General features: G+C 46.3%; 1 protein-coding gene across 2 annotated transcripts in view; it reads right to left on the bottom strand.

The window, feature by feature from the left end:
* The window catches only part of ABCC1 (ATP binding cassette subfamily C member 1 (ABCC1 blood group)), a 131,458-nt gene that overhangs the window by 35,216 nt on the left and 68,770 nt on the right, over positions 1-27,472 (bottom strand). For both annotated transcript variants that reach the window (XM_077275136.1, XM_077275137.1), the window contains 7 exons: positions 26,587-26,665; positions 25,655-25,772; positions 25,347-25,554; positions 17,206-17,516; positions 16,906-17,105; positions 14,702-14,828; positions 2,167-2,268 (listed from right to left, as the gene is read on the bottom strand). In XM_077275136.1, the coding sequence (XP_077131251.1) occupies positions 2,167-2,268; positions 14,702-14,828; positions 16,906-17,105; positions 17,206-17,516; positions 25,347-25,554; positions 25,655-25,772; positions 26,587-26,665 (1,145 nt within the window). The remainder of the gene's footprint in view (positions 1-2,166; positions 2,269-14,701; positions 14,829-16,905; positions 17,106-17,205; positions 17,517-25,346; positions 25,555-25,654; positions 25,773-26,586; positions 26,666-27,472) is intronic.

Raw genomic sequence — 27,472 nt, 5'->3', positions numbered from 1 at the left:
CCAGTGTCTCCCATGTGATGTACACACAGAGGTCCCAGTGTCTCCCATGTGATGTACACACAGAGGTCCCAGTGTCTCCCATGTGATGTACACACAGAGGTCCCAGTGTCTCCCATGTGATGTACACACAGAGGTCCCAGTGTCAACGATGTGATGTACATACAGCGGTCCCAGTGTCTCCCATGTGATGTACACACAGAGGTCCCAGTGTCTCCCATGTGATGTACACACAGAGGTCCCAGTGTCAACGATGTGATGTACATACAGCAGTCCCAGTGTCTCCCATGCGATGTACACACAGCAGTCCCAGTGTCTCCCATGAGATATATATACAGCAGTCCCAGTGTCTTCCATGTGATGTACATACAGCAGTCTCGGTGTCTCCTATATGATGTATCAGCAAACCTCTAACTGCTTGAATTCTATAAGTATTACGTGAGCAACACAAACGTGGAAATGCAGTTGCAAGTAGCAACATCAATACCACCTAACATCACACGCCACACCTCCAGCCATCACATTAAGGGTGAGTTAATTAAATCTTTGACTAAATATAGCATATTTAAATGAAACCTGGCAGCTGATACATGCTGCTTATCCACAGGCAGCACGATTCAGACAGTGGCTGTGAGATTCCAGCCCTCGATGTTTAACTCTGAAACGATGTGGCAGAACGACCGATCTCTTCCTGCGAGTGTGTATAAGGAGAGACCTGTCATTCCAAGGCAGCGGGCGGGGGAGAAGCCGCTGGGGATCAAACCTGAGAGAAACCGTTTAAATCGCCACCGGGGAGCGAACAGCATTGGAGACTAGTTGGACAGTCGGGTGCCCAGCAGTTTCTTCTCACCCACTGTCAGCATCCATTTAAGTTGGTAATTTTGTGTGGTCTGTAACTTATGTTATAAATATCAAAATGACCCATGGCAGAAAAATAGATTCCCACCGCTTTGTTTACTTAAAGAACACCCTGGAAAGGTTTCTTATCTTTTCAAAAAAGTTCACATAGCCAGAAATGCTTAGAGAACATGTCTAGCAATAATCGTTTGACACTAATCCAGTAAGGAAATAAGCAACTCCGTTTCAAATGGAACAAAAAAGCAAATGGTTACAAAGTGGTTAATTTTTCAGACTTCAAAAGGAAACAGATCCAGTTGCAATCAATTTTTCAGCGGACCAAAAAGATATATTACTGCACAACTTTTTTGTCCTGCCAAGATAACCGATTGCTGCTGGATTCATTTCAACAAAATGTTGATTGGTCACGTAATCTTCACCTAATCATTTGTGCCACGCCGGTAACTTGCAGATCTCTGTGGTCCTACCCACTGCATTCAGTGCTCTGCTCCTCCCAGTGTCAGGCAGTCTAACAGAGTTGCCTCCTGTAGCATTACCAGCAGTTCTGCACCATCCTGCTATATCCACCTGGCTATAGGGAGATGCTGCCAGACTCTGCAGAAAATAGCAGGGTTAAATTCCTGCAGAAATTTGCTTCCCTGGCTTATACCCTGCCAGCAGGGGAAATATTAAGCAGATCCTCCCTCCACACCTTACATGAACTTTTAGGTTCTAGTTTGCAGTCTTCTTCTAATTGCTTGTCAAGGTGTTTTCCTGTTTAGTCTCTCCTGTTACCAGACCCGCTTGTTTAGTCATTCTGTCTGATCTCTCCGCTCCTGACCCCAGCTTCGTATTTTGATCCTGTGCTGCCTGCCCCTGGACTGTCTGACCACGTCTCTGTCTTTGCACTCTGTACCTAGTGTTCTGCTTCTGACTCTTCGGGCAGATGCTGCAGGTCTGGGACCGGCCTGGAGTGGCACCTGGTGGCTACCTTAATGGCTAAGCCTATCCTCACTACCTCAGTCGCTAACTAAAACAAGGTGGCCACTTAGTCACACCCTGCAGGGTAAGCCGAGCCAGTGGTGCAGTGGTCCGCCATCAGGGTTTGAAATGGATCAGGTACACAAATAACTTGATTAATTTCAAATTGCTGAAAAACTTGTTGCACTTTAAAACTGACCCTGTTTAACAAAAAAAGATCCATCAGCAATCAGTTTTAGTTTTAAGCCAGACGAAAAAAAAAAGTTGTGCAGACTAAAGAACCCCCCCTCCAACCAAAACAACCTTACTGCTGAATCAGGCAACAAAGTTATGTAGTCGGGAGCACTTTACCTCCTGCTCCAGATCTGCATACTCCTTTACTCTCTCCACCGCCACAATGTTGGTTTCCAGTTCTGATGACATTCTTACCAACCAGTTAAGGTACGTTGTCACCTAGGAAGGAATATTGAAAAAAAAAAATACATATATTTTCCAAGATACGTTATGGAGGGACGAGGGTGATAAGGAGTGGGTCAGTGCATACATTCTTGAAAGGGTTCGGCTCTACTTTTGGAATAAAGCCGGCTCCGTAAATCAGATCATCAGCACAAACCCAGCATAGTAACCTCGTTAGTGGTGGCTGGCCAAACATGTTCCCTGGTGCGTTGGCTGTGTGAGGCATATCGGCAGACAGCGGGGCATATCGGTAGACAGCAGGGGCATATCGGCAGACAGCAGGGGCATATCGGCAGAATCTAGCATACATGAATGCCGCCCACACCACTGATTGGCAGCTTTCTGCCCATGGACAGTGCATACAGTAACAAGCCAATCAGTGGTTTAGACGGGTTTATACAGAGCTCAGCATTCAGAGACTGCTAGTTCTGCAGCAGGGATAACCGATTTTTAATCAAAAATACAACAAGCTGCTAAGCAAGCAATATATGGATGGAATCAGAGTCCTCTGGCCCTATATCATGCTGGGGTAGCAAAAACCTGGTAACAGATTCCCTTTAAATGCAATTTTCTTCTCTCATCAGTGCATATTACTTTCTCTTGGACAGCAAATTCAGCTGTAGGTGTTACATTTTTTTTTAAACTTTTTAATGAAAAATACTTCAGAATGAACATAAACATTAAAACAGGATATGCATCAGATTAGGTTACCAATATTACTAGATGTCCGTTCAGAATACCATTACACATACAGTTGTGCGAAAAAGTGTTTGCCCCCTTCCCGATTTCTTATTCTTTTGCATGTTTGTCACATGTAAATATTTCAGATCACCAAACAAATTCAAATAGTCGACAAAGATCATACAAGTAATCACAAAATGCAGTTTATAAATGAAGGTCTTTATTGTTAAGGGAAAAAGAAATCCAAACCTATAGGGCTCTGTGTGAAAAGTGAATTGCACCCTAAACCTAATAACTGGTTGGGCCACCCTTAACAGAAACAACTGCAATCAAGCGTTTGCGATAACTGGCAATGAGTCTTTTACAACGCTCTAGAGGAATTTGGGCCCACCCATCCTTGCAGAATTGTTGTTCAGCCACATTGGAGGGTTTCTGAGCATGTACCGCCTTTTTAAAGTCATGCCATAGAATCTCAATAGGATTGAGGTCAGGACATTGACTAGGCCACTCCAAAGTCTTAATTTTATTTTTCTTCAGCCATTCAGAGGTGGACTTGAAGGCGTGTTTTAGATCAGAGGTCCCCAACCGCCGGTCCGCGGACCAGGACCGGGCCGTTGGGGTTTTTCAGCCGGTCCGCGGCGCCGCTGACAGCTAGCTTCATTTCTCTAATCAGCGGTGCCGGTGACCGCTGACAGAGGAAGAGGCTGCGGCACCGAAGACCAGCTGTCCGGGGGAAGGAGTGGGACGCCGGGAGCAGGTAAGTTTTACATATTCACCTGTCCTCGTTCCACACGCTTGGCGTCGCGCCATCTTCCCGGCGTCTCTCCGCACTGACTGTGCAGGTCAGAGGGCGCGATGACGCATATAGTGTGCGCACCGCCCTCTGCCTGATCAGTCAGTGCGGAGAGACGCCGGGACGGGTCGCTGAGGAGCTGCAAGCAAGACAGGGGAATATGTGGTGTTTTTTTTTATTGCAGCAGCAATGGCACAGATTTATGTGGAGCATCTATGGGGCAACGGTGCAGAGCACTATATATAAGGCACAGCTTTATGTGGAGCATCTATGGGGCAACGGTGCAGAGCACTATATATAAGGCACAGCTTTATGTAGAGCATCTATGGGGCAACGGTGCAGAGCATTATATATAAGGCACAGCTTTATGTGGAGCATCTATGGGGCAACGGTGCAGAGCATTATATATAAGGCACAGCTTTATGTGGAGCATCTATGGGGCAACGGTGCAGAGCATTATATATAAGGCACAGCTTTATGTGGAGCATCTATGGGGCAACGGTGCAGAGCATTATATATAAGGCACAGCTTTATGTGGAGCATCTATGGGGCAACGGTGCAGAGCATTATATATAAGGCACAGCTTTATGTGGAGCATCTATGGGGCAACGGTGCAGAGCATTATATATAAGGCACAGCTTTATGTGGAGCATCTATGGGGCAATGGTGCAGAGCATTATATATAAGGCACAGCTTTATGTGGAGCATCTATGGGGCAACGGTGCAGAGCATTATATATAAGGCACAGCTTTATGTGGAGCATCTATGGGGCAACGGTGCAGAGCACTATATATAAGGCACAGCTTTATAGGTTTGAATCACATTGAATCAGTTTGAATCACATTCTCATTATAAATGTCATAATTATATGATAAGTATGCACTAAGCTCCATCCCTCCATAACCCCACCCCCATATGACCAAAGCCCCGCCTCTGCCCCACCCCCACTGGGCCATGGAAAACTGTTCTTGCTTAAAGCCGGTCCCTGGTGCAAAAAAGGTTGGGGACCTCTGTTTTAGATCATTGCCCTGCTGCATAACCCAAGTGCACTTCAGCCTGAGGTCACGAACAGATAGCCGGACATTCTCCTTCAGGATTTTTTGGTAGACAGCAAAATTCATGGTTCCATTTACCACAGCAAGTCTTCCAGGTCCTAACGCAGCAAAACAGCCTCAGACAATCACACATCACCACCATATTTTACTATTGGTATGATGTTTCTTTTTTGAAATTCTGGTTTTCTTCTACTCCAGATGTAAAAGGGACATACACCTTCCGAAAAGCTCAACTTCTGTCTCTTCAGTCCACAGGGTATTCTCCCTGTGGACCATTTGAAGGATGTGGCCCCCAATGAGGCGATGGAGAAATAGGAATTTTTGTGTACTCGCTGTAAAATCCTTTTCTCCGAGCCAATCATTGGGGGACACAGCTCCCACCCTGTTAATCTTTTTCCTTGCGCTTCTTTTTCTTTAATTTAATGTGTTGTACTCCATGTTAATGATCTCCTACTGCTTTTGCACTGAACTGGTTCTCTGGGAGCCAGCATGAGGGTGTATACTGCAGAGGAGGAGCTAACTCTTTGTTTCAACTTAGTGTCAGCCTCCTAGCGGCAGCAGCATAACACCCATGGTCTGTGTCCCCCAAGGATTGGCTCGGAGAAAAGGATTTTACGGTGAGTACACAAAAATCCCTATTTTTAAATCAAGGTCTTTATTATTAAAGGGAAGGTGCCTACAAGTTTTCTTGCAGTTTTTTTTTGTGAAATTAAGCTTAAAATGGTAATTAAAATGCATTAATGCAATGTTTGCAAACATTACTATATGAAAATTATTATATCTTGTTGTACAAATATGTAATTACCACTAGGGGGAGCATTTTCTGTTTTAGACCTCAATCGGCTATAGTAAGACTTACCAGCTTTACTGTTAGCAGCAATATTGGGGCAGTAACCGCTGACATCACCATTTCCCTCCCTTTTTGGGTGTTCTAGTATCCCTGGGGCACAATGAAGAGTAGCATGCATCACAGGGCAGAGGGGGGGAAAGGGAGGGGGAGAGAGGGGGAAAGGGAGGGGGAGAGAGGGGGAAAGGGAGGGGGAGAGAGGGGGAAAGAGAGGGGGAGAGAGGGGGAGAGAGGGGGAGAGAGGGGGAGAGAGGGGGAGAGAGGGGGAGAGAGGGGGAGAGAGGGGGAGAGAGGGGGAGAGAGGGGGAGAGAGGGGGAGAGAGGGGGAGAGAGGGGGAGAGAGGGGGAGAGAGGGGGAGACTGCACCGTGCGAAAAAAAGTTATTAGGTGTGCCGATAGATGATAGCTGATGTAGGCTTCCCAACGCTAATCATGGTGGGAAACCCCTGATGAGAGAACCCAGCTTGAGATCGCTCGTAGGCTTCAGGGCCCCTGAGTTCTCATGACAAAACATTGGCAGAGCTGATCTGGATGATCCGACAGTCGCCATGGGACATCGGCGACTATCTGCAATAAATCTACATATCACGCCCAGCGTGGGCGACAAGAATCACTGGAGTCCCCTCCGCTTAGATCTTCCTGATGATCCTCGGAAGTAAAGAAAGCAGGGAATAAACACGTACTGAAGACGAAACTGAAGCTACGGAGAGACCAGTGAATGCACCTGGATGGTCTACGGGTCCTGAGGCCGAGCTCTGAAGTGGAATACCTTCGCGTTCAATCTTGAAGCCATCAGATCCACGTCCGGAGTCCTTAAACGAATACATATCTGTCTAAAGACCTCCCACTGTCCCAAGGCGAGACTGACGGCTAGGAAAAACTGAAGCCCAGTTTTTTTTTTACGCCTGGATATGGACTGCTGAAAATACCAAATGGTTCCTCTCTGCCCGCCGAAGAATATGGGCTACCTCGAGCATGGGCACCCTACTGCAGGTACCCACATTAATGATTGATACATGCGACAGCCGTGGCTTTGTCAGATTGAATTTCAAATGTGGTGACCAGCCGGGAGATAATGGAACAGCTGCAGGGTTATCCTGATTGCATGGATTTCCCAGACATTAATCGGAAGGCTTGACTCCCGAGTTAACCAGCGGCCCTGATCCATGAGGTGACGAAGACTACTCCCCAGCCAAGGAGACTGGCATCGGTAGTCAACACTAGCCATTAAACCGTGTGATGTCTTTTCTCTTCCAGGAGAAATCTTTTCTATGTCCACCACCTGAGATGTTGTCTGACCCGCCGGGGCAAGCGGCACCGGCGATCGAGGGAGAAAGGGTTCATGCTGCAGGGGGTAGAGATTCAGCTGAACGAAAAAAGACTTCTATTGCTGCCACCATTTTTCCCCAGTGCCCTCATGGCAAACCAGATAGAATGACGGAATGAGTGGCTAAGTGCGCGGGCTCCTTGTTGAAGGGCTCAGACCTTGTCTTGAGGCAGAATCACTAACCCTCGGAAGAATCCAGGGTCATTCCTAAAGAGGATATCCACTGGGCTGGAACAAGAGAAGAAGTGTATATGTTTGTCAGCGAGCTCAGGTGAGGAAGAGTATTGCCAGTGATGCGAAGGCACTTTGCGCAGTCCTGGAAGGGCAGACCCCTGATGAGGTGGTCGTCCAAGTAGGGCAGAACGATCACGCCCCAAGAGTGCAAGATGGACATGACGGGCGTCATGACCTTCGAGGGCACTATGTGAACTGAAAATGCTGTTCGGGAAAGGCGAATGTCTAGGGAGGTGAAAATCCGAATATGGATGAAAACATCCAGTGTCGATGGATGCTAGAAACGCCCCTCTTATTGACGAGTTTGCATGATCCTTGGTGGGATATGATTCCAAGATTCCAGCGCTGCAAGGCTGCAGTGCTAAAAGCTGAACCAACGTGTTGCGTTAGAGACGGAGGAATCATCAGAGTCAGGCTAGCGAAGACCCTGACTGATAGAGGAAGGATCGTGAAGGAACTGTAGCGCTGTGACCAGTGATGCCATGGCTACGACAGCGACGAAACCCGCTCGGGAAGGGGGGGGGGGAGGGTTATGGTGCAGCCTAGATCCCAGCCCCAGCAAAATGAGGCTGTACCACAGAATACCCCATGTCCCATTAATCCCATGTATCCTTTGCTGGGAAAACCAATGGGGCCTCAGGGTCAGAGCACTTACCCAGGACTGTTGCCCAATGGTGCTGCAGGTCCGATAGACTATGGTGGAATTTTGATCCCAGGACCCCATGCAGCCAAAGTAATGACCGAACTTCAAACAGGTTCAAGTAGAACCCCTTGAGCCCTTCGTGAATCTATGGTGTCCGAAAAAGGATTTGTTCTTGACACCAAAAAGACGTGTCCGAAAAAGGATAGTCTAAGCCTTGCTGCGGAGGAAATTTGCACTTTCCTCCCGAAGCATCAGAGACAAGCTGAACCAGCTTCACTCTAAATAAACGGCCACTCTGGTAAGGAAGAGATCTCAGAGACTTTCGGCACACAAGAGTCCGTTTTCTATTCACCGAGACAATGTCCTTCTGAACGTGATGGCATTTGCTGCTATTAGTGCAGCGTAGCTAGCCGCATCCGAAGAGGCGTCCATGGCTTTAGCTACCCCAGCCGCGGGAAACAATGGATAGTACTGAACCAAAGGCCTCAAAGACGGAGAGAGTCAGATTCTCTGACGGTCCGTGGGTGATGATCCATCCGGCCCGGATAAAAGGATTCTGAATACCGGACCAAATACTGGCGGGATCACAGCAGGAGATTCAGCTCAATCTTTCTGCAGATGTGCTGAAACAGGGGGGGTACCTCGCCTCAAGAGGCTGCTGACCTTGAGGCACTTAGGTTGCTCTCAGCGCCGATTAAGTATAACCCGGACCTCTGGGTGAATGGTAAACGCTGTATGAGGGTGATTAGATGTGATGGGCGAGTGTACTCATTGCTCGGGCTTTCCCGAGAACGCTCAGGTGACCTCCGAGTATTTATGACTCCTCGGAGATTTAGTTTTCATGCGGCAGTTGAATGATTTACAGCTGCTATCCAGGGCTGAGTACATGTGGGGGTTGCCTGGTTGCTAGGCAACCCCCACATGTAATCAAGCAGGCTAGTAGCTGTAAATCATTCAGCTGCTGCAAGGAAAACACTCTCCGAGCAGTCATAAATACTCGGAGGACACCCGAGCGTGCTCGGGAAAACCCGAGCAACGAGTACACTCGCTCATCACTAGTGATTAGTCCTCTTGCAGGGCACTGTGTGTTCTGGGACCGATCCGGAATCCTGTCAACCTTATGGGTATGTGTCCACGTTCAGGATTGCATCAGGATTTGGTCAGGATTTTTCATCAGTATTTGTAAGCCAAAACCAGGAGTGGAACAATTAGAGGAAAAGTATAACAGAAACATATGCACCACTTTTGCATTTATCACCCACTCCTGGTTTTGGCTTACAAATACTGATGAAAAATCCTGACCAAATCCTGATGCAATCCTGAACGTGGACACATACCTTTAGAGTCTGATCGACAGCCTCAATAAGCGAGTCCCCCATTTTCTGGAACTCTGGCGAGTGCAGATCCAGGAAAACATCCAATTTAAACTCAGAGTCATGTTCTGCAAATCTCTGGTGAGGGAGAACGAGAAACAGAGCTCACGGACGCCAAGGCCCGAAATTGCTTGGGTAATCGTACCACGGATCCAATTTCTAGAAGCCTGTACGTTTCTAAGAATACTTACGGCCCCTGCTAGCCGATGACTCCTGTGTAGGAGAGGAACCATTTATATCAGACCTGCTCACGCTCCGATCCACAGAGGAATCACGGAGAGATTCAATCTCTTTGGCCACAGAAGCCACGGATTGCTTCAGTGACGCAGCCCACTCAGGGGAACTAGGTACACTGGGATTGGGGCAGCGGAGAGCTCCTGAATGCATTTGAGGTCGCGGGCTTTGCAAATTAAATAAGACAGTCTTATTAGACCCTTTGGGAGCTTGGACCGTGACAAGGTGTCATTGCGCCTTTGCAGCCGGCGGGAGCATTACCAGGAAGAGAAGTGGGGGGGGGGGGGCCGAGAGAAGTGAGTACTCCCGTCCCAGGCGAGAAGGGCCAGAAAAGTGGGCGGAGCAGCCTTAGGGCGCCATAGTGTGGGCGCGGCTTCGGGAAGCGGCCTACACATCGGCCGAAGCCAGGGGCTAAATTTTTCTGCGCCCTCGCTGCCACAATAAGCCCTCTTGCCAGCGTTGCCCCAGACAGCCTGTCCAGAGCCCTCCAGCCCCGGCACTTACCCAGAGAAGCTTCCGGGTGGCAGGTAGCCCAGCTGTATGCGGCAGGTGCTGAAGTCTCCTTGCTGCCGCTGCTGGTCTTGGACGGTGTAGGGATAAAGGGATCACCCTCAATCCACCATCTCTTTAATAGGGAGGTGGAGAGGGACTGTCCGCCTCCTTGTAACATCCGCTTTAACAGTGGTGGTGCAGTGGGGGCTGCTTGGACGCCACGAAGTGGGCCTCAACATCCAAAGGGTTAATCACCTAGGATGGGACAGGGCTAAATGTCCGGCAATAGGCCTGGCTGCGGAAGAGGGTACGTGGAGGTGACACTCCATGTGCTCGTCCGTTCAGGGTGCGGGGAGATCGGTGACCTTGAAGGGGCCCGTCGCCCCTAAGAATCAGCTCATGCGTGGCATATCGCAGGAGAGGGTACGGAGAGGCGACACTCTCCGTGCTCGCCTGTTGATGGTTCGGGGAGATCGGAACCTTGAAAGGATCCGTCGCCCCTTCGTTGTAGAAAGTAAAATCAAAAATGTAAATGTAAATAAAGAGTTTTGAGTCTGAATAGCAGACCCGTCCGTGTGCCTACTACGGACACTAAGCAAGAACTGGTTAGCTGAGAGCCAGCAGGAGGGTGTATACTGCGGGGAGGAGAGAACTTTCTTTGTATCACTTCGTGTCAGCCTCCTAGTGGCAGCAGCATACACCCACGGTCTGTGTCCCCCAATGAGACGAAGGAGAAACTGCATTTTGTGTTTACGTGTGTTATCTTTGTCTAATATTTCCATTAGTTTGTTGATCTGAAACATTTAAGCTTGACAAATGCAAAAGAACAAGAAATCAGGAAGGGGGGGGGGGCAAACATTTTCACACAATTGTATTACATCATATTTTAAATAACATATCACTAACCTGTTAGAATATATTAAATGTGTAACTATATACAGTGCCTTGTGAAAGTATTCAGCCCCCTTTGACTTTTCAACCTTTTCCCACATATCATGCTTCAAACAAAGATACCAAATGTACATTTTTGGTGAAGAATCAACTACAAGTGGAACACAATTGTGATGTAGAATGAAATTTAATGGTTATTTAAAATTTTGGTGGAAATTCAAAAACTGAAAAGTGGGGCGTGCAATATTATTCAGCCCCTTTACTTTCAGTGCAGCAAACTCACTCCAGAAGTTCATTGTGGATCTCTGAATGATCCAATGTTGTCCTAAATGCCTAATGATGATTAATATAATCCACCTGTGTGTAATCAGGTCTCCGTATAAATGCACCTGCTCTGTGATAGTCTCAGGGTTCTGTATGAGGCACAGAGAGCATCATGAAGACCAAGGAACACAACAGGCAGGTCCGTGATACTGTTGTGGAGAAGTTTAAAGCCGGATTTGGATACAAAATGATTTCCAAAACTTTAAACATCCCAAGGAGCACTGTGCAAGCGATCATATTGAAATGGAAGGAGTATCATATTACTGCAAATCTACCAAGACCCGGCCGTCCCTCTAAACTTTCATCTCAAACAAAGAGAAGACTGATCAGAGATGCAGCCAAGAGGCCCATGATCACTCTGGATGAACTGCAGAGATCTACAGCTGAGGTGGGACAGTCTGTCCATCGGACAACAATCAGTCATACACTGCACAAATCTGGCCTTTATGGAAGAGTGGCAAGAAGAAAGACATTTCTCAAAGATATCCATTAAAAGTGTAGTTTAAAGTTTGCAACAAGCCACCTGGGAGACACATCAAACGTGTGGAAGAAGGTATATACCAAGAGAGAACACCTCATGTATGTAAATGAAGAGAAAGAATCAAGAGGGATAATACCTTCACACACGCATGTATACCAATAGAGAAATACCAGAAGGAGCAACTCCCAATATAACAATTTTTATTAATTTTCAATATAGTACTAGCACATAACACGTATCATATACAGGTCATGAGCAGAGATACAAATCAGGTGGTAAAGCCACCCATGGCTCGGTAGATGCAGAGATAAAGAAACAGAAGCGATGGGACCCCAATATATAGACCAAAAATCAAATGGCACACAGTATTGTGCTTAAAACAAGAGGCCTAGGTGAATCCATATATGTAGATGGGCCAAAAAGTTCACAGGTAACGGGATAGATCTATAATAAGATAGTGGGACACACATCCACTATTGCACATATCCCTGAGGCCTAAAGTAGCAGCACTGATAATAGAAAAATATATAACTAATCTGATCGGTACAAATTACCTGCAGTCATAATGGTCTAGGTATGGTCCCGTCGCGTTGAAAACCTCGACGCGCGTTTCACCACTCTGCCGGTGGTTTCGTCAGGAGGAAGAAGGTGCTCTGGTCGGATGAAACCAAAATCGAACTTTTTGGCAACAATGCCAAACGATAGGTTTGGCGTAACGGCAACACAGCTCATCAACCTGAACACACCATCCCCACTGTCAAACATGGTGGTGGCAGCATCATGGTTTGGGCCTGCTTTTCTTCAGCAGGGACAGGGAAGATGGTTAAAATTGATGGGCAGATGGATGGAGCCAAATACAGGACCATTCTTGAAGAAAACCTGTTGGAGTCTGGAGACCTGAGACTGGGACAGAGATTTGTCTTCCAATAAGACAATGATCCCAAACATAAAGCAAAATCTACAATGGAATGGTTCACAAATAAACGTATCCAGGTGTTAGAATGGCCAAGTCAAAATCCAGACCTCAATCCAATCGAGAATCTGTGGAAAGAGCTGAAAACTGCTGTTCACAAACGATCTCCATCAAACCTCACTGAGCTCGAGCTGTTGGCCAAGGAAGAATGGGCAAGAATTTCAGTCTCTCGATGTACAAAACTGATAGAGACATACCCCAAGGTACTTGCAGCTGTAATCGCAGCAAAAGGTGGCGCAAAAAAAGTATTAAGATAAAGGGGCCGAATAATATTGCATGTCCCATTTTTCAGTTTTTGATTTTCCACAAAAATGTAAAATAACCAATAAATTTCGTTCAACTTCACAATTGTGTTCCACTTGCTGATTCTAAACCAAAAATTTACATTGGTATCTTTATGTTTGAAGCATGATATGTGGGAAAAGGTGGAAAAGTTCCAGGGGGCTGAATACTTTCACAAGGCACCATTTTGAACCTTTAGAACACTGCACTTGTCTGTTTGTAAGGACCATAAATAACTTATCAAAATTAAAATCATAATGATTTAGAGGATAGAAATAGCATTGGTTCATTTGTATCGGGAATCTTATCTCATGAGTTTGGAAACCCAAAACCCATCAAGGTCTATAACGTGAAATTGAGGAAGTTAAAGCATTGGGAGAGGAGTGCGTCAGAGGCGATTCCTCTATTCCTATACACCCTATTCTCATACGTTATTATATTATTCACCATCTTTTTCCATTGATTGATCGTTGAGCTGTTGTGGCATCTTACATGGATTGCTGCTGATTTACATTGTCCGGCCTGTTCAGACCCCAGAGGATTACATCCTGAGCACACAGCACCATCAATCATCCCAAGTGCTACATTGTCAAAGCCAAAAACGCCCTGTCCTATATACAGAATGTAACCAGAAGCAAACGGAGGATTGTAATAAAAGTGGCACAGATCAGTCTAAATAGCAGTAGAGATTCACCATGACACCAAGCAGGTACATCGAGCACATACGAACTCACTGGACTGGCAGGACCTAACCTCACCATGTTAGCGATAGATAGGATAATTACCGTATTTTCCGGCGTATAAGACGACTGGGCGTATAAGACGACCCCCCAACTTTACCAGTTAAAATATAAAATCTTCTTAAAAGTCGGGGGTCTTCTTATACACCCTATGTCGTCTTATAGGGCCGGTGAATATGTGCCTTTTGGGGGGGGGGGGGGGGGGGAGTGATCCTGATGACGAGGGGGCGTCTCACAGGAAAGTGAGTATCCCCCATTACCTTATCGTAGCGGTGCAGCGTGGGGGTCTCAGTGCTGGGAGTGGCGGCGGCGGCTGCTGTGCTCTGGTGCGGCGGCTGCTGTGCTCTGGTGCGGCGGCTCCTCTTCTGTGTGGGGCCTCTGTGCTGTGAGGTGGCGGTGGCATATCTTTATCCAGTTGGGGCTCCTCCGGCATCTCCTTAGCCCTGGAGGCCCCGCCGCAACTCCATGAGTGCAATGCAGCGGCCATTTTCCCGGAGGCAGCTCAATAGGTGCGATGCGGTGGCCTCCGGGAAAATGGCCGCTGCTCAGATTCAGATCTCGTCCCGAAATCTCGGGACACGAGATCTGAATCTGAGCAGCGGCCATTTTCCCGGAGGCCACCACATTGCACCGATGGAGTTGCGGCGGGGCCTCCAGGGCTAAGGAGATGCCGGAGGAGCCCCAACTGGATAAAGATACGCCGCTGCCGCCGCCACCTCACAGCACAGAGGCCCCACACAGAAGAGGAGCCGCCGCACCAGAACACAGCAGCCGCCGCCGCTCCCAGCACTGACACCCCCACGCTGCACCGCTAGGATAAGGTAATGGGGATTACTCACTTTCCTGTGAGACGCCCCCTCGTCATCAGGATCACTCCCCCTCCCCACCCACCATATACACCGGCGTACAAGTCGATTCCCGGCGTATAAGACGACCCCCGACTTTTAAGAAGATTTTCGGGGGTTAAAAAGTCGTCTTATACGCCGGAAAATACGGTATATAGAATGGACTTCTCCAATAAAACCGAACTATATGGCAGAGGTTATTGTAATGGTTTTACCTGTAAAGCATAAGAAACGGAGAGTCCGACTAATCCAGGGCTGAGCGTAAACCTCGATATGACAGCAAACAGGGAGGCAAAGAGGACTATACAGTTTCCTACAAATTCCAGTCTTATCGCCAACCACCTGAGAACAGAGAAAACGGTACAGAGCTGAATATACGGCTATTTAAAGGGAATCTGTCAGCAAGTTTTAGCTATGTAATCTGAGGACAGCATGAGGTAAGGGATGAGACCTTGATCTCAGGGATGTGTCACTTATTAGACTGTGTGCTGTTTCAATACAATGGGTGTTTTATCAGCAAGGAGATTATCACTGCCAGACTGGTGCCCTCGTGAATCCTGGTCCAACTCCGCCCCCTGTACTGATTAGTAGCTCACTGTCACTGTACAGTGTACACAGAAAGCTGTGGTATGGGCCAGGGTCAGCTTTCTGAGCTCTGCTACATCTACAAACTCTGTGACACATCACTGGAATCAGGGTCTCCTTTCTTACATTACGCAGCTCTCGGATAAGGTAGCCAAACCTGGTGACAGATTCCTTTTTAAATAAAATTAGAAAATCATAATTGAACACATTGTATAAAATAATTCTGCAGGAGGTTCCACATTCAGGACTCTAGTCTATTAATCTAAGAAGGAAAACAGCAGGAGTCTGTCACCTCCACTGAACTTAGATGGGTGGTCCACCTTTGGAAACAGTTTTCTTTTTAAAATTCATTTTTTTGCAATTTCTTTTGACAAAATGTTTTTTTTTTTTTTTTTGCACAGTTTGCCTTCTATAGCCTATGGTTTGCACGGTCTACTCCTGGCTGCGGAATGAGCCAACTGAGAATCCATCAGTGACTCAGTTCTCGGAGTCTGATGGGAGAGTTTGTAACTCTTGGGGTGCTTTCACATTGCGTTTAGGCACCACTTCAGTGGCTCCGTCGGTGCTTGAGTCTGAACCCCCCCCACCCCTATAAGGCCATAGACTACAATGGTTCTGGCAGAGCCATCGTGCGCTCCGACGTGCATTATTTTCGGGCGTGTATGCCTACTGGAGGCGGACACCTAGGCGCAGTCTACTAGGTCAGGTCTTTCTGAGCTCCTCGCAGTTGATTTATGACCACAGACAGGATGAACGTTTTTGTTTCCCGGCACAAATGGTTCAAAGATTTAATAAAAAAGTAAAATAAATGCACTAGAGCTGCCACTTATAAACGGGGATTTAAAGCCGCGTAGGCTGACGCACTTCTCGCCCAGGTGTGTAAAAACGGTGCTCACTACAACCAATATGTTGCCATGCGCTAAAAACCTCCCATGATCAATAATAGTCTGATGAGCCTCACCCATCAGTGATCCCTGATGATGGACGATACGCGTCGGATAGGAACATTAACGCTCCCTTTTTGCCTTGACCAGAGCCCGCAGCTAGTGACGTCACAGGTGCGCAGGGTGGAAGTTTTCTTTTCTGAAACTAATATCTGAGCAAGCGTCACTGGCTAGAACACCACCGACATTGTTACATACATCCAGCATATTGCGGAGCACTGTGTATTACACAAGATTTCATAAAACCCAATTGCAAAAATAATTTTCAACCCCCAAATACATTGTTCCCAAAAGTTGACAACCCCGTCAACGTAGAGAGCCACCACCTCTTCATTCATTCTTCTCGAAACAGCGGCCACCTTATCAGACAGGACAGTAGACCCCTATTCTCATACGAGAGTTCCAAATGTGCCATAAATGTCCAACATTAAAAATAAATACAATAAAAAGTAGGAATTAGTGCACGCAAATCTTTTTGCTGAGTTTTTGGAGCAGAAACTAAGCAGAATATCCTCTTCAAAAACCTGGAGGCTCTGCTCAGAATCGGCGCTGAAAACTCTACAAAAATACTGTGTGCTAGTGATGAGCGAACGTGTTCGGATAAGATGTTATCTGAGCATGCTCGGGTGCTATCAGAGTGACTTCGGCATGCTCAAAAAATATGTCCGAGTCCCCGCGGATGAATGTCTCATGGCTGTTAGGCAATCCCTGCATGTGTTGTGGCTGTTGAAGAGCTCTGAGACATACAGCCGCGGCGACTCGAACATAGTATTCAAGCATGCTGAAGACAGTCTGTTAGCAGCCGAGCATGCTCAGATAACACCTTATCCTAGGAAGCTCGCTCATCATACTGTGCGCACATAGCCTAGAGAACAGTGGTTTGGACATACCGGTTGGAGACAATGCTGGGGTAATATGCCCTCTGATTCTCATCCACTCTGAAGTCGCTAATCTGGATGAACTGTTTCTGCTCCCCAAATGCCCGGATCACACTGGCACCTAATAGGGTCTCATTGAAGTGGGAATAAACTGGAGATCGGCTGACTGACTCTAATCTCTTCAGCTGACGGGACGTTGCTACATAAAACCTCTAAAAATGGAAAGGAAAGAGGGGAAAAAAAAAAAAAAAAAAGGAGCATTAGAACAAATGGTTCTACCAAAAACAATCATCATCGCTGACTAGTACTCACCTGTACAAAGAAGTAGAGCAGACCCAACGGTGGAATCATCACTGCGACTATTGGGGTTGCCAGGAGAATGATGATGCACGCTCCGATCACATTGAATAATGATCCCATGAACATCTTGATGATCTGTGGAATCATGGAGTCAATCGTGTCCATCTCCTTGGAGAAACGATTTACAAGATTCCCGCTTGGTGTTCGTTCAAAGAATCCCATAGGAAAGCGGAGGACATTGTGGAGCAGGTCCATGTGGAGATAGCGGGAGGCAAGGACGCCCCCTAGTGAGACCGTCGTAGAGTATCCAAAGACAGCGATGCCTGCAATAAAACACCTTGTTCACATCTCCCCAATAGTAAAAACAAAGTCATTATTGTACTTCCCGCATAAATAATCACATGATCATGAGCAAAACCTAGTTTCAGGTGCAGAAATTTTTGCCAAAAAAACCCCTTCCATTTTCAAAAATAACTTTAACCCCTTTACCCACGAGCCTGTTTTCACCTTCATGACGGGGCCAAATTTTACAATTCCTTTATGTGACGTGCATCTATTTGTGGAAAAAAAAATCTGAAATTTGCAGAAAAGTTTGAAAATTTAGCAATTTTCAAACTTAACTCTGATTTAAGGGCATAAAAATGATGCCACAGAATAGTTGTTAAATACATTTCCCACATATCTAGTTTTCATCAGCACCATTTAAAAAAAAAAAATTGTTAGGAAGTTAAGGGTTAAAAATTTCCCATTCTTTCAACTTTTTTTTTTTTTAAGGGACCACATTACATTTGAAGTGACTTTGAGGGGTCAGCAAATGCCCAAAGCTGACACCAATTTAAAAAACGCCCCCCTCAAACTGCTCAAAACCACATTAAAGAAGTTTATTAACCCTTCAAGTGATTCACAGGAACTGAAGCATTGTCGTAGGATAAAATGAACATTAACTTTTTTTTTCACAAAAATTTTACTTTAGACCCAAAAAGGTGTTTTACTTTCACAAGGGTAACAATACAAAATGGACTTAAAATCTGTTGTGCAATTTCTCCTGAGTACACAGATATCCCATACGTGGGGAAAAACTACCGTGTAGGCGCATGGCAGAGTTCGGAAAGGAAGGAGTGCCAGTTGACTGGAATCAATAGCGGATGTCATGTCGCATTTGGAGAGCCCCTGATGTGTCTAAACAGTGGAAACTCCCCACAAGTGACCCCATTTTGGAAACTAGACCCCTCAAGGAATTTATCTAGATGTGTGGTGAACACCTTAAACTCCCAGGTGCTTCACAGAATTTTACAACTTTGATCTGTGAAAAAATAAATAAATAAAAAATAATCATCTTTCCCACTAAAATGTTGTTTTAGCCTGAAATGTTTTAATTTTCACAAGGCAAACTTGAGAAAATGGGCCAGAAAATTTGTGCGTTTTCTCCTGAGTACACAGATACCCCAAATGTGGTTGAAAACTACTTTTCAGGCACAGTGCGTGAAAGGTAAGAAGCGCCATATTATAATGTAGATTTTACGGTTAAGGTTTGCGAATGTCATTATCCACTGGGAGAGCCCCTGAGGTGCCACCTATGATCCTGCAACCTCCCCTTTAATGGTCCTGCTGAATGTTTGTTAACTTCATTTGTTGCATTGTATTACTTACTGCTGTCCATCCATGCTGGGGTCACAGGAGATATAATCGTGGTCAAGGTGTTAGAGCATATGTTTGCAGCCAGGCTCATTGCCTTTGATCATGTAACCTCCCCTGGGGTGTTGGCCAATTGCTAGTTTATCCCAAATAAGGACCCACAATCCCTCTCACCTGATCCTTTACTCTGCCCTATAAATTTAGTAGCTTCTTAAGGGGGACACGCGTGTGGGGTCAGGCACGCGCATTTCTGCAGCAAAGCATTACGAAGCTAAGCATTAAGACGCTGCAGTTAATTCAATGGCAGGAGTCAGGACCCCACTCTATGTTCTGTTTCTTCTGGGTATGTCTGCTGAGTAAGCACTTCTTATTACTTCACGACCTTTTTCTCTCCCGCAATCTTGCCTTCCTTGGCCTCACAGAAACATGGCTGACGCCCTCTGACACAGCCTCCCCTGCTGCACTATGTTATGGTGGCCTCCACCTCACCCACACTCCTCGACCCGGCAACAAACATGGTGGAGGAGTGGGTCTTCTCCTTTCCTCAAACTGCACCTTTAACCCAATCCCGCCTCCTCCCTCCCTTATCCTCCCCTCTTTTGAAGTCCATTCTGTCCGCATCTACTCCCCCTCCAACCTCCAAGTGGCAGTCATATACCGACCTCCGGGCCCTGCCACTGCCTTTATTGACCAATTCTCCACCTGGCTTCTTCACTTTCTCTTTCCTGACATTCCCACCATCATCATGGGTGCCTTCAACATTCCCATTGATAACCTTCAGTCAACAGCCTCCAAACTTCTGTCCCTTACCTCATCCTTTGGACTTACTCAATGGTCCTCCGCAGCCACCCACACGGACGGGCATACACTAGACCTGGTATTCACACGTCTCTGCTCTCTATCTAACTTCACCGCCTCCCCTCTCCCTCTATCCGACCACCATCTGCTCACCTTCTCACCCCTGTTCTCCTCACCGGTCATCCATGTCCAGCAACATGCGCACCCCCGCAGAAACCTTGCACACCTAGACACCCACACACTCTGACTCCATCCTACCACTGGCATCCATATCCTCACTCCACGACACAGACACTTTCTACAATGCCACTCTCACATCAGCTATTGACACGGTTGCCCCTCTCGTCCATGGCAGAGTGCGACGTATCAATAGACAACCTTGGCACAATAACACCACTAAAAAGCTCCGGCAAGTGTCCAGGGTTGCGGAGCGGCGTTGGAAGAAAACACACTCGCAAGACGATTTCACTGCATTCAAACAGGCAACACTCACTTTTAAATCTGCTCTCACCTCTGCTAAACAGGCCTACTTCACAACCCTCGTATCTTCCCTATCCTACAACCCCAAACAGTTATTCAAAACCTTTAACTCCCTCCTCCGCCCCCCACTGCCCCCTCCAACCTCCCTCATCTCTGCTGAGGACTTTGCCACACACTTTAAAAATAAGATCGACCAAACAAGACAAGTCTTCATTGTGCAACCACCATAACCCCTTTGTATACCAGACCAATGCCCAAACCCCATAACATCCCTATCCAACATCACTGAAGGGGGGCTTAACTGTCTCCTCTCCAAATCGCACCTCACCACCTGTGCCGCTCGACCCCATCCCATCCCACCTCCTCCCCAACCTCACCACCACACTTATCCCATCCCTAACCCACCTCTTCAACCTATCACTAACTTCTGGCACCTTCCCTTCTGCGTTCAAACATGCCACAATCACACCTATCCTTAAAAAGCCAACCCTCAATCCAAATGCCATGTCCAGCTATCGTCCAATATCGCTGCTCCCATTCGCTTCCAAACTCCTGGAGCAGAACGTCCACGCTGAACTTTCCTCCCACCTCTCATCTAACTTGTTGTTCGACAATCTACAATCTGGTTTCCGCCCCCACCACTCAACTGAGACTGCCCTGACAAAAATCACTAACGACCTACTTACCGCCAAAGCTACTGGACAATACTCTGTACTCCTCCTTCTAGACCCTCCCTTGGCATCAAAGACCTCGCCCTATCCTGGATCGCCTCGTACCTTTCCAACCGCACTTTCAGCATCTCCCACTCCCACACTACCTCCTCATCCCACCCTCTCTCTGTTGGAGTCCCCCAAGGCTCTGTTCTAGGACCCCTACTCTTCTCAATCTATACTCTTGGCTTGGGACAACTCATAAAGTCCCATGGATTCCAGTACCACCTCTATGCTGATGACACTCAGATCTACCTTTCTGGCCCAGATGTCACTGCTCTGCTGTCCAGAATCCCAGAGTGCTTATCAGCCATATCCTCCTTCTCCTCTCGCTTCCTCAAACTCAATGTGAACAAATCTGAACTCATCATCTTTCCTCCATCCCACATATCTTCCTTACCCGACCTATCTATCGCAATCAATGACATCATGCTTTCCCCCGTACCGGAAGTATGCTGCCTCGGAGTAATCTTCGACTCTGCCCTGTCCTTCAAACCGCACATCCAAGCTCTTTCCACCTCCTGTCGCCTCCAGCTCAAAAATATCTCAAGAATCCGTCCTTTCCTCAACCTTCAATCTACTAAAATGCTTGTGCATGCCCTCATCATCTCCCGCCTTGACTACTGCAACATCCTTTTCTGCGGTCTCCCTGCTAACACCCTTGCACCTCTCCAGTCCATCCTTTAAGGCCCAGTCTCACATAGCGAGATCGCTAGCGAGATCGCTGCTGAGTCACAAGTTTTGTGACGCAACAGCGACCTCAGTAGCGATCTCGCTATTTGTGACACGTACCAGCGATCAGGCCCCTGCTGCGAGATCGCTGGTCGTGTCAGAATGGCCTGGACCTTTTTTTGGTCGTTGAGGTCCCGCTGACATCGCTGAATCGGTGTGTGTGACACCGATCCAGCGATGTCTTCACTGGTAACCAGGGTAAACATCGGGTTACTAAGCGCAGGGCCGCGCTTAGTAACCCGATGTTTACCCTGGTTACCAGCGTAAATGTAAAAAAAACCAAACAGTACATACTCACCATCTGTTGCCCGTCAGGTCCCTTGGCGTCCGCTTCCTGCTCTGACTGCCGCCGTAAAGTGAGAGCACAGCAGTGACGTCACCGCTGCGCTCTGCTCTCACTGTACGGCGGCTCAGTCAGAGCAGGAAGCAGACGGCAAGGGACCTGACGGGCAACAGATGGTGAGTATGTACTGTTTTTTTTTTTTTACATTAACGCTGGTAACCAGGGTAAACATCGGGTTACTAAGCGCGGCCCTGCGCTTAGTAACCCGATGTTTACCCTGGTTACCCGGGTGCTGCAGGGGGACTTCGGCATCGTTGAAGACAGTTTCAACGATGCCGAAGTCGTTCCCCTGATCGTTGGTCGCTGGAGAGAGCTGTCTGTGTGACAGCTCCCCAGCGACCACACAGCGACGCTGCAGCGATCAGCATCGTTGTCTGTATCGCTGCAGCGTCGCTGTGTGAGACGGGGCCTTAACTCTGCTGCCCGACTAATCCATCTCTCCTTGCTACTCCTCCGCTTCCCCCCTCTGCAAATCTCTTCACTGGATCCCATTCCCTCAGCGTATCCAGTTCAAATTACTAATACTGACCTACAAAGCCATCCATAACCTGTCTCCTCCATATATCTCTGAACTAATCTCCATATATCTTCCCTCACGTAATCTCCGATCCTCCTAAGACCTCCTTCTCTCCTCCACACTTATTCGCTCCTCATCCAATCGCCTCCAAGATTTCTCCCGAATATCCCCCATCCTCTGGAATTCTCTGCCCCAACATGTCCGGTTATCCACCACATTCGGATCCTTCAGACGGAACCTGAAAACTCATCTCTTCAGGAAAGCCTACAGCCTGCACTGACCCCGCTGCCTCCTCATCACCACCGAAGCTACCGCCTCACCAACACCGGAGCTCCTGAAACCCCCAACCTACTGTCTCCTTCCCCTTAATCCTGCAGAATGTAAGCCCGCAAGGGCAGGGTCCTCGCCCCTCTGTATCTGTCTGTCATTGTAAGTTTGTTTTCTGTAAGTGATATCTGTAACTTGTATGTAAGCCCTTCTCATGTACAGCACCATGGAATCAATGGTGCTTTATAAATAAATAATAATAATGTAGATTTTACGGTTAAGGTTTGCAAATGTCATTATCCACTGGGAGAGCCCCTGAGGTGCAAGAACAGCAGAACATCCTATGAGTGACCCATTTGACAAACTACACCACTTAATGAATTCATCTAGGGGTGCAGTGATCATATTGGCACCACAGGTTGGTCATAGAATTTTATACCACTGGGCAGTGAACAAAACATTTTTAAACACCAAAATTATGTTTTAGCCCCAGATTTTCTATTTTAACAAGGGGAAATAGTTATAAATGGCACCAACATTTGTCCCATAATTTATGCTGACCATGGAAATACCCCAAATGTGGCTGCACAGCACTGCTTAGCCATATGGCGAGACTCGGGAGGGACAAAGCGCTATTTGAAACCTGGATTTTGTGGATTGATTTGAAGCTTTTATTGGGAACATGTTACATAGCATTTGGGATCACATTTATCCTGCGCTTTACGCTGAGCACTTACATCGAGTTTTCCATCTAAATCTATGAGTGTCGTGACAGATGAAACCCCGATGGCATCCATTCACTATAATGAGGCAGCAGTTACTCTGGACTCCATCTGGTCTCTGTTCAGCGGTATCCTTCTTTTCAGAGGTGCACAAGACTGTAGCTGACGACATTTTTATTTTCGCCTAAACAGACCAACACCGCCAGATCACAAGTCCTCTGGCTTTCCACAGTGCCTCCATCTGCCTCATTATAGGAAATCTTCCATTGGGGGTTCCGTCTGAATCACGCATTTCAGAGATTTACAGAAAAACCCTGGTGTAGACGCTCAACTACTTTATTCTTTGGGTCGGTGTGATTACAGCAATGTCAGATTTTTAATCGGGTTTTTATGTTTGGCTGCTGTCACACTAAAAAAAAGTTGTTTTTTTTTATTGCGAAAACTAGTTTTTGCATCACCATATTTTGAGAGCTATAATTTTTCCATACTTTGGCCCACAAAGTAATGTGAACGCTTGTTTTTAGTGGGACGAGTTGACGTTTTCATTGGTACCATTTTCGGGCACATGCCATTTTTTTAATCGCTTTCTACTCTGATTTTTAGGAGGCAGAATTAAAAAACAGCAATTCAGTAATTGTGTTTTTTTTAATGTCATTCCGCATGTGGTAAAATTGATAAGGCAGCTTTATTCTTAAGGTCAGTCCGATAACAGCGATACCCCATTTATATATTTTTATGTTTTGGTGCTTTTACACAAAAACTATTTTATAGAAAAAAAAATAATTATTTTTGCATCACTTTATTCAGAGACCTATAACTTGTTTTCAGCAGTACAATTTTTATTTATATTCATCTTTTTGATCACATTTTATTCTACTTTTTGTTCACTGGTATGATAAAGCATTGTTTTTTTGCCTCTTTCTTGGTGTTCACAGAAGGGGTTAACTAGTAGGACAGTTTTATAGGTCATGTTGTTCCGGACACTAATACCACATGTGTATTTTTTTTGTTTTTACATAAGTAATTGTATTTATTGGATTAATATTTTTCTATTCTTTATTTGGGGATTTTTTTAGTAATATTTTTTAAAAATGTTGCCTTTTTAACTCTGTCCCAGGATAGTACCGTACATCAACTTTCCCTGCCCTTATCTAATACTCTGTAACGCTTCTAAATTGTAGAGCATTAGATCAGTCTCTCACACTGGGAGAAGGAGTGTCTGCTCCTGCTCTGAGCAGGAGCTAACAGGACATCGGCGCTTGGTGACCCCGAGGCCATCTTTTGGACAGGGATCTTCATGGAGACCATCGGAACAAAGCGATCGCAATCACGTTGTGCAATGGAAGCAGAGAGGGAGCTCGCACCCTGTACGATGCCTCTCGATGTTGCTGTCACTATTGACAGCGACATCAGAGTGGTTAAAAGCCAGCGATTGGCACTAGCACCGATCATGGGCGTTGCTGCAGGGCGACAGCTCTCATATAGAGCAGACACCTGCATTTGATTGCGGCAGCGCTCAATTCAAAAATTCTCAATTCACGGGTAAAATCTATATTCAGTGAAAATATTTTCTCATTACTTCAATAGGAAACGGCAGTTGGGGCCGATTTTAAGAATCAATGATCAGTTCAGGGTGAGAAAGATGCGGATTTCTCTAATGAAAATAAGACACTTAATATGTTTTGTGAAATAAAATGAGAAGGCCGGTTACTGAGTCCCATCATGGTCACGAATGGCAGATCCGCTGGCAATTACTTCGGTATTCCTATGAAAGTGCACAACAGCCATGTCTCGGCTCCTGGTGGCCACCTCCCAAGTCCCACATCTACCAGATTTTTGGCATATTCTGCAACTTGGCTCCAATCCAAATGGGAATAAAGCTTTAAAGTGAGGTGTAAAACCAAGCCCAGCTATCGGCGGAATACATTCCCTTCCCTACTCCTCCGAACCTTGCGACATCCCCAGGGCTCCATAGACGCTCAGTCGCATTTTGGTGTGCTGCTGCGTGCCATTGACCACGGTATCATCAGTCCACAAACTGAGCCAGTAGTTGGAGGCCAAGGAAGACACATGATTACACAGGAACAGGACGACACTCAGGAAGGAGAGAAAGAGACCAATGGCTTTCATGTATTCCCAAAACACAGCCAGTTTAACCTGCGGCAGAAAATAAGAAACATGGTGGAAACTTGTCAGATAAAACATACTGCACCAATAACGGTAACAAGTGGACGGAGAGGACACCGCACTCACTTACTCTGCCCGTTTTTGCCTTGTCTGCTTCTGTCAGCTTCCAGTCATCTTTGCCCGATTTCTGGAGATCGGCCGTGCTGTTCTGGTGACCGGACTTCGTATCAGAGGATGCGCTCAACTGTCTAATAGAAAAAAGAGCATCCATCATTAAAGGGGTTGTCTGGTGCTGCTCTTCTGCACCGCCAGGGATTGCACAACCCTGCATGCTGTACCTGGCAACAAGCGTGCATGATCAGCAGGGGTTGTGCAGATATCCTTATCTAATGAACAGCACAGATGAGCGATAACTGCTGGCCCATGCATACGTCTTGGATGGTATGTGGGTTCATAACATAAGGTACAAGTTTAATTTTTTTCTTTTTTAATTGGGGTGGAGGATTAGTAGGAGGGCTAACAATAACAGATGCAATGTGTGAACAGAACCTAAAGGGGTTGTCAACTACTCGGACACCCCCTTCTGAACTCAAATGTTTCCCCCCCCCCAGTAGAACAACAACACCTATTCTCGCCTCCGATGTGAGCGCCATTCCAGCGGTGTCGGCACTGGCTCTCCCTGGGATAGCGTGACATAATCCCTGCAGTCAATCAGTGCTGGCTCCACTCTCGCCTCCTTCAGGCAAATCAAGACATCCGGAGAAAGCGAGATCTGCAGCTCCTCCCTTCCTCAGGATGTCAATTATGTCCATAGGAGAGGAGAGTGACACCATTGCAGGGATTGCGTGACAATGTTATGTGATCCCCGGGAGATCGCATGCAGACACTGCGGGAACAGCAGGTAAGTGTTATTATTTTACTGGGGGAAACACAGGGATTTAGAGTAGCGTAGTGGACACCGAACTGGACATCATGGTCCATATTCAGCGTCATCGGCCTAACAAGGAAATCGGCCTAACAAATCTAAAACTTGAGGCTACTTCTAGAAATTCCAAAACGTACCGATGTAAACTTTTCTCATTCCTTTCACCGACTAACACTCCATTTTCCATATGTTTGTCTTCAGTTGGGCTTGGTACTTCTATGTAAAATTAAAGCACAAAAAAAATAAAAAATACTTTATTATGCATACGATAAAAAAAATTAACTATGTATTTGCAAAACCAAGGCCATTCCCTTTCACTGCAAGCATGCCTGTGATGCACCACGGTCATTAATGGCAAATCCACCAGCAATAATTGCACATTACACGTCCGGTACAGCATCTCAGACAACATCATAAGAACCAAGCACCTCTGGCCCAAAGTTAGAACTGTGCGAAAATTAGACATAAAACCAGCACTACCTTCTAACCACCAGTAGAAATCCGCACAAAAAAAAAAATCCAGCCTTTCATACGGTTTTATTTTAATTGGGTACTGGGCTAATATTCTGTCCTGGGGGAAATTGTAATTAAAAGAAAAAAAAAAAAAAAAAAGTGTCCGGTCCTAGATCAAAACCTATTTAACCCTTTAAAGACCCATGAATTTTTCAATTTCGTGCTAGTTTTGATTGACACCATTCATTTTAGCATATAAAGTATTGAAAATTGTGAAAACAAAATCCAAGGGTGATGAAAATTGTAAAAAAAGCAATTCCACTCTTGTTTTTTTTACTTTCTATTTCCGCTGTTCATTGTGCAGTAGAAATTACCCGACAACTTATTTTTTTGGGGTGTTGAGCTGACAATTATTGATACCACTTTGGGGTACATATATTTTGGGAACTTTTTGCAGGTTTTCCTTTCTTTTGTTTTTAAAGTTCAGTGTCCAAAAAAACGCAATTCTGACATTTAATTCATGGTTTCAATCATTTTGTATTTTGATAGATTGACAGCAGCATTTCAGTG

The sequence above is a fragment of the Ranitomeya variabilis genome, chromosome 7, assembly GCF_051348905.1.
Source record: "Ranitomeya variabilis isolate aRanVar5 chromosome 7, aRanVar5.hap1, whole genome shotgun sequence".
Classification (NCBI taxonomy): Eukaryota; Metazoa; Chordata; class Amphibia; order Anura; family Dendrobatidae; genus Ranitomeya; species Ranitomeya variabilis.
The sequence above is the reverse complement of the archived record's forward strand: the minus strand, read 5'-3'. Positions and strand labels throughout refer to the sequence as shown.